At 43.7% G+C, this 8,043-nt stretch overlaps 1 protein-coding gene across 11 annotated transcripts in view; it reads left to right on the top strand.

Moving 5' to 3' along the window:
• BTBD7 (BTB domain containing 7) overlaps window positions 1-8,043 on the top strand; it is an 81,974-nt gene that overhangs the window by 67,664 nt on the left and 6,267 nt on the right. For all 11 annotated transcript variants that reach the window (XM_036316040.1, XM_036315983.1, XM_036316006.1 and 8 more), the window contains 2 exons: window positions 4,608-4,786; window positions 7,150-7,614. In XM_036316040.1, coding sequence (XP_036171933.1) covers window positions 4,608-4,786; window positions 7,150-7,614 — 644 coding nt within the window. The remainder of the gene's footprint in view (window positions 1-4,607; window positions 4,787-7,149; window positions 7,615-8,043) is intronic.

Below are 8,043 nucleotides of genomic sequence, written 5' to 3' on the forward strand. Positions count from 1 at the left end.
TTGCATACTATCCTTTTATTATATAGGATAATTTGATCTTTTTGTAATCCTTTTACATGTGGTAATTCTCTCCCGATCCAATACCCAGTATGCATTGTTCTCTTCAAAGTAGAAATGCTGCCCTGGCTGGTTTAACTCAGAGGTTAGAGTAGCAGCCCTCAGATCCAAAGGTTGCAGGTTCAATTTCCAGCCAAGGGCACGTACCTTGGTTGCAGGTTCATCCCCAGTTCCTGTCCAGGCACTTGTAGGAGGCAGCCAACCACTCAATGTGTCTCTCTCATGTCAGTGTTTCTCTCTCTCCCCGTCCCTCCCTCCCTCCCTCCCTTCCTCCCTCCCTCCCCCTCCCCCTTTTCCTCCTTCCCTTGTCTCTAAAAAAATCAATGGAAAAAATATCCTCGGGTGAGGGTTTAAAAAAAGAAAGAATACATACTTATAAGCTAAGTTTTTTGTTTTGAATTTTATTTCATAGTAATAGGTATATACAGTTTTCAGTTTCACCCAGGGTTTCTCAACCTTGTTCCTCTTGACAGTTAGGGCTGGATAATTCTTTGTTGTGGGGCTGTCCTGTGCATTGTGGGGTGTTCGGCAGCATCCCTACGCTGGGCTCACTAGATGCCAGTAGCACACATCCCTTTGTAAGCCTTAGGAAACATTTTTCTGTTTCTAGATATTGCCAAATGCACGCTGTGGGACAAGGCCACCTACTCCTGAGACCACTGATGTACAGGAATTTAGATAGTTCATCACCATAGGGTATTTCTCACATTATAAGCCCCATTGGGGATAGCATTATAAACTTGTATCTTTGAGTCTGCTTATGTCTCCCAAAAATGTGATCACCATTGGTTTACTGAAGATCCAGTTTCCCAAGATCTGGTCTGTGAATTTTATTGTAGTGTAGGCTTACCTCATACAACTCTGAGGAAAGTGGCCATAGGTAGAGGTGTAACTGTCAATGTCCAAAAACTTCTGAACATCAGTTAATGTTTATTTTAACCAAAGGGCCCTAATGTCATTTTCTAATATAAGGAAATCAACAGTGCAGGTGGGGTAAGTAATTTATAACTCTTGCCAATTACTATTGCAAGATTTATTAAAAACCATCAAACTATAGCATTATTGGAAATGGCACCATTTGTTTTCTGTTTGCAAATGTCAGTTTCAAATAAGGATAAATAAAAGACATAATACAACTTTTTTTTTAATGGTTGTATTGATTGTTTGTTTGTTTTAGAGAAAGTGAGAGGGATAGAGACATCATTAATCAGCTGTTTCCTGCACACCTCTTACTGGGGGTCAAACCTGAAACTGGGCTTGTGTCCTGACCAGGAACCAGGAATCGAACTGTGACCTCTTGGTTCCTGGGTTGACACTCAACCACTGAGCCACATCAGCCTGGCCATAATGACAACAACAACAACAACAACAACAAAATATATATATATATATGTGTGTGTGTGTGTTTTATTGATTTCAGAGAGGAAGGGAGAGAGAGAGAGAGAGAGAGAGAGAGAACAAAAAATGATGAAAGAGAATCATTGATCGGGTGCCTCCTGCACCACCTATTGGAAACCATATAATAAATATAATCCCTTTACCGGAATCGAACCCAGGCCCCTTCAGTTCACAGGCTGCTCTATCCACTCAGCCAAACCAGCTAGGGCCATAGTGACAACTTGTAATTGAACCACATCTGATCTGTGGTTACCTTTTCAGTTTTGTCCACTACATGATTATTTAAAGCAGTGGTTCTCAACCTTCTGGCCCTTTAAATGCAGTTCCTCATGTTGTGACCCAACCATAAAATTATTTTCATTGCTACTTCATAACTGTAATGTTGCTACTGTTAGGAATCGTAATGTAAATATCTGATAGGCAGGATGGTCTTAGGCGACCCCTGTGAAAGGGTCGTTCCACCTCCAAGGGGTCGCGACCCACAGGTTGAGAACCGCTGGTTTAAAGTATACATTGGATTACAGTATGAAGAGAAATATTTCTGTAGCTGATTTGTGCAGATTTTGAAACTTTTGTAACTTTTATCAACTTGAGTTAATACATGAACATAACATAATTTAATCTTAGAACTGAATCTCAAAAGCCCGAACATATTCACAATTAAATATGCTCAGAAAAATAAGACTTGTCTTTTGTTTAACTATTTTCTGTTGTTTAACCCTATTCTGGTGTTATCCTGTTTCTAACTTGCTCACCATACTCTAATGCAATGGTTCTCAACCTGTGGGTCTCGACCCCTTTGGGGTTCGAATGACCCTTTCACAGGGATTTGATACAATTCAAATCCCTTATTGTGACATGCAGGGTCATTCATTTCACAGGGGTCGCCTAAATACATCCTGCATATCAGATATTTACATTACGATTCATAACAGTAGCAACATTACAGTTATGAAGTAGCAACGAAAATAACTTTATGGTTTGGGGTCACCACAACATGAGGAACTGTATTAAAGGGTCGCGGCATTAGGAAGTTGAGAACCACTGCTCTAATGAAAGGCTATCTAGCTTATTGGCTCTTATCCTGGCTCTGCCACTTCGTTTGTATCACTTTGGATACACTATCTGCTTCCCTACGCATTAATTTCCTTATCTGCAAAATGGAGTTATCTCCTTCTAGGATTATTGTGAACACATAAGCAAGTACCACGAGTAATATGCTTAGGGGTTTGCCTGGCACAAAGCAGGAACTTTAAATAATAGTCAGTTTGGCTCCATAGACATTATGCTGCCATCTTATTCCATGTTCCTAACCCGTGTTCCTGCCTCTAACCTCACTCACTCCCCTTCTGGACTTTATACCAGGGCTCGGCAAAGTTTTTCTCTGAAATGCCAGATGGTAAATATTATAGGCTTGTGGGTTATGCAGTTTCTGTCACAGCTACTCAACTCTGTTCAACTCTGCTGTTGTAGGCCAAAAGCAGCCATAATAACCTAAACAGATGGGTGTGGCTGTGTGCCAGTAAAACTTCATTTACAAAAAAGCCAACAAGCTTGATGTAGCCTACAGGCCCTAGTTTGCCAACTCCTGCTTGACACTACTCTCAGAGTGCACTTACCTCATTACAGATCTGATCCTGTCACATGATCTGCCCCACCCATCTTTCTAGCCCTCCTTAATGCTCTTCTTGCCTGCACTTTGGAATCCTGAGTTCTAGCCATGCCAACTCCTTGGGCCGCACTGTCTCTCATTTGCATGTTTTACACATGCCTGGTCCTTCTGCTCGGAAAGCCTTCACTCCATATCTTTGCCTGCCTGGTTTTCTCTCATTCTTCATGACTACACTCAGGGGTCACCTTGTCTAGGCAGCCTTTCCTGCCTGCCTCCAGTCCAGGTTGAGGGTCCCTTCCTTCAAATCCCTTCAGTATCCTTTGCATAGTTCTCTCCATGACCATTTGTGGCCCTGTACTCTACTGGTTTACTTGGTTTACTTCACTAAAATCAGAGTTCTTTGAGGATAGGGAATACGTCTTTGTTCTGTGCACCCTAATACTTGAGCCCAATCCCTAGTGCATAGTCAGAACTCAAGAGATATATGAAGCCCTAACTGGTTTGGCTCAGTGGATAGAGTGTCGGCCTTTGGACTAAAAGGTCCCAGGTTCGATTCCGGTCAAGGGCATGTACCTTGGTTGCGGGCACATCCCCAGTGGGGGGTGTGCAGGAGGCAGCTGATCGATGTTTCTCTCCCATCGATGTTTCTAACTCTCTATTCCTCTCCCTTCCTCCCTGTAAAAAATCCATAAGATATATATATATTTTAAAAGGAGTTATATGAATAAAAGTAAATACGTTTTTAAAACAGGAAATAGCCCTGGCCTGTGTTGCTCAGTGGTTGGAGCATTGACCACCCCTCCCCCCCGCCAAGGGTCTTGGGTTCGATTCTTGGTCAAGAGTATACACCTGGGTTGCTGGTTTGATCCCCAGCCCCCATCAGGATGCGTGCATGAAGCAGCCAATCGATGTCTCTCTCTCACATCGATGTTTCTCTCTCTCCCTCTCTTTGTCTTTCCCTCTCCCTCTCTTTCCTCTCTCTGTCCCTTCCATTCTCTAAAACTGTTGGGGGAGGTCCTCAAGTGAGGATTAACCAAAAAAAAAAAAACTTAGGAAATATCCTGATATTTAAAGAGAATTTCAAGTAAAATTGTATTAGGCTGTGAACTAATATAGCTCAGATGCTGTTTGGTATTATCAAGAGCTTTTGGGCACAGTGAAATTGTAAAACCATAAGAAATAATTAGAAGTAGGCCTGTCTGGGTAACTCAGTTGGCCAGAGTGTTGTTCCCATACGCCAAAGTTGTGGGTTCATTTTCCAGTCAAGGCGCATACAGGCATCAGTCACTGAATGCATAAATAAGTGGAACAACAAATCGGTGTTTCTCTCTCTCCTCTTTTCTCCCCCGCTCCCTCTCTAAAATCAATAAATAAACTTTTAAAAATTAAAAATGTATACAGTACGAAGTTGCCAGAAAATTAAAATATCAAAAATGTATAAGAAGATTCTGATACAAAACACGTTTTTTTTTTCTTGTGCCAATGGGTGGTCTTTTGTGTAGCTCAGGCATTTGTCTACAAACGGTTTTTCTTCTTCCAGTTCCTCGTCTCCTCATTTTGAAAGACATGGTCAGACGTCTGCAGGAGCTCCGACACACGGAGCAGGTGCAGAGAGCCTACGCGCTGAACTGTGGGGAAGGCGCCACGGTCAGCTATGAGATCCAGATCCGAGTCCTGAGAGAGTTTGGTCTTGCCGATGCCGCTGCAGAGCTCTTGCAGGTGGGGACTCGTCACGCTGTTTCACATAGAAGGAGCCTGGGCCGTTCCTTTTTCAGGCGCATTGCAGACGTGGCAGGCGCTCTCACAGACGAGTCTTCTCCCTGACCCGTGCTTTTCACTTCCTCCAGCGTGTTAGCTAACCTCGAGAGTCAGTGTGGAAGCGTGCACGGAGCTCAGGCTCTGGAGTGAGAGCTGGGTCATATCATGGCTCTGCCGCTTCCCTACCAGTTAATTGGAGCAGTTACTTAACCACTCTGAGTATCCGTTTCCTTGTGTGTCATGTGGATTGTTGTGAAGATAAGAGGTGCATTATTATAAAGCAACTTGTCTCATAGGCAGTAAACATATAAATGATGACTGCCAAAAGTTTGTGGTGCATATGTCCAACAGAAATGAAAGACCAAGTAGCGGATTCTGGCCCTCCACTGCTCTCCCTCCCCAGTTTGGTCACTAGACTCAGGTTTTGACCACTCTCATACTTAGAGTTCTCTCAGATGCCAGTTTTCCCTCTCCTCCCCCTTATTATAAGAAATGTTTTTATGATGGTTCAAACCTATAAGCACTGAATCAAGAAATGAGTTGTTTAACTAGCAGGAAAAACTCTTCCCCTCGCCCCCTGCATCCTTACCCACAGGGGATACATTCCAAAACCCCCTAGTGGATGCCTAAAACTGCGGATAGAACCAAGCAAACCCTATATATACTATGTTTTTTCCTATACATATACATTGCTATGATAAAGTTAGGCACAGTAAGAGTTTAAAACAATAACTAATAATAAAATAGAACAATTATAACATTATACAATACTGTAATATAAGTTATGTGAATTGCTTTCTCTCAAAATATCTTCTTGTACGTACAGCGTGGAGATGCTGGACAAAAGGATGATTCACATCCCAGGCAGGGCCGGGGAGGGGGAGAGATAATGCAAGATTACATCATTCCACTCAGGATGGCTCACAACTTAAAACTTACATGTCGTTTGTTTCTGGAATTTTCTTTGTAATCTTTTTGGACCTTGGTTTACTAAGGATAACTGAAACTGGAAAGTGAAACCTGAAAAGGGGAGACTACTGTAGTCTGCTTAGGGCCACTGAGTCAGAACTTAAAATAAGACTTAATTTCATCTGATCAAGTGAATTGTTTTCTTGCCCTAGACTCCAAACCCCTTTACCCTGAGTCTTCAGAAGGGAACCCGGTATGGTGTTCTTAGGCAAGATAGCAGGCCATTTAGATTCTTGATTTTCATTATTTGTTATGGTTTCCATCCCCCACAAAGAGAGTCTTAATTTATATTCATTTCTCTTTCCTTTGCCGTTCTAAATCATACCTTAATTTTATATCTTAAATAGCATAAAAGTTTTATAATTTAAGTATTCCCGTATAATGTTTATCAAAACATTATCCCTGTATAATAAGGAGTAGTATTTTGTAGTTTTTATTTCAGCCTGAGAGTGCACATGCATTGTCAGAAAGTTCTAGCAGGATCCTCACCTTGGTCATTTTATTTTTTTAGTAAAGACATATTTGAATTAGGGTTTATTTCCTCTTGTTTTTTATTATTATTATTATCATCACACTAGAGGCCTGGTGCACGAAATTTGTGCACTGCAGGGGTGAGGTCCCTCAGCCCGGCCTGTGGGAAGTGGGCCTAAGCTGGCAGTCAGACATCCCTTTCGCAGTTTGGGAACCCTTGCTCCTTACCACCTGCTGTTCGCTGCTCCTTAGCACTGCCATGGAGGCAGGAGAGGCTTCCACCACCACCACTGTGCTCACCACAGTGCTCCCCCTGTGGGAGTGCTCTGACCACCAAGGGGCAGCTCCTGCGTTGAGCATCTGCCCCCTGGTGGTCAGTGCGCATCATAGTGACTGGTTGTTCTGGTTGTTCTGCTGTAACGGTCGCTTAGGCTTTTATTATAGAGGCCCGATGCACGAAGATTCGTGCAAGAATAGGCCTGCCTTCCCCTGGCTGCTGGCACCAGTTTCCCTCCGGCACCCAGGACCTGGGCTGCTGAGTGATCGTGATGCAGCCTCCTTGAGCCGGTTGTGATGCCCGGCTAATTTGCATATTACCTGTTTATATAGAGAGAGAATCCTTCACGAGATTACTGGCCTGCTTACTGGAATAATCAGTGAGGCAGCTCTTTTTGATGGCTGTGTGCGTGCTAGGCTACAGAGGCTGCACTCTCTCCTTTTGTACTCAGGTGATTTTTTCCTGGAAGCCTGTGGCCTAGAAAAACATGATACGCCTCTTACTCTGCTGAATGGGATTTTCTTAGGTCCTCACTTCAGCCTCTCAGCCCGTGAATGTTCATCTATGAAATCTGCTAATCTCTTTTTTTCTCTTTAATCTTTCTTAGAATCCTCACAAGTTCTTTCCTGATGAACGTTTTGGGGATGAAAGTCCGCTCTTGACACTGAGACAGTCTGGGAGATGTCGTGTTAACAGCACCCCCACTGCAGAAACCATGTTTACAGATCTAGACTCTTTTGTGGCCTTCCATCCACCTTTGCCCCCTCCACCACCTCCATACCATCCCCCAGCTACTCCCATCCATAACCAACTCAAAGCAGGCTGGAAGCAAAGAACTCCCAGTCAGCATCCTTCACGTTCATTTTCTTATCCCTGTAATCATTCACTGTTTCACTCCAGAACGGCTCCTAAAGCCGGCCCCCCTCCAGTCTATCTGCCAGGTGTTAAAGCCCCAGCACCTGATTGTACCAACACCACAGGACTGGGGAGACGGACAGTAGCTGCTGCCGCCGCCGCCGCTGCCGCCGCCGCCGCTACCACCTCCACAGCAATAGTATCTGAGAAACAAGTGGTAAGTGAACACCCCAGGAACTTACCTAAAAAATAAAAGTTTCTGGACTATTAGAAGCAAGTCCCTCTTAAGAGCCCTACTGGAATTCAACAATGCCCAGAAGTGTTACTGACAAGCTGAAAGCATAGACTTGAGTGGTATGGAAAAGAGAGTGTGGGGGAGTGAGAAAGGACAGAGAGGAGAGGCTGGTAGGTGTAGTTGAGTGCCTGCCTTATCTTTCTTTTCCTTTGGGAAGGGGTGGGGTTGTTGGGCAACATAAATGGCTGTTTTGCCAGTTTCATAGTGCTCTATTCAAGCACATGTCTAGAGTCTGTCCCTAACGTGTATTCTGTAGAATCAGCTATTCTACCAAGTGCCTTGAGGGGGCAGGGAGCATCCCATCGGGAAAAGTGTAGCAGATTTCCCATTAAGGAAAGCAGTCCTGTGCCT

The sequence above is a fragment of the Myotis myotis genome, unplaced genomic scaffold (assembly GCF_014108235.1).
Source record: "Myotis myotis isolate mMyoMyo1 unplaced genomic scaffold, mMyoMyo1.p scaffold_m19_p_1, whole genome shotgun sequence".
Taxonomy (NCBI): Eukaryota; Metazoa; Chordata; class Mammalia; order Chiroptera; family Vespertilionidae; genus Myotis; species Myotis myotis.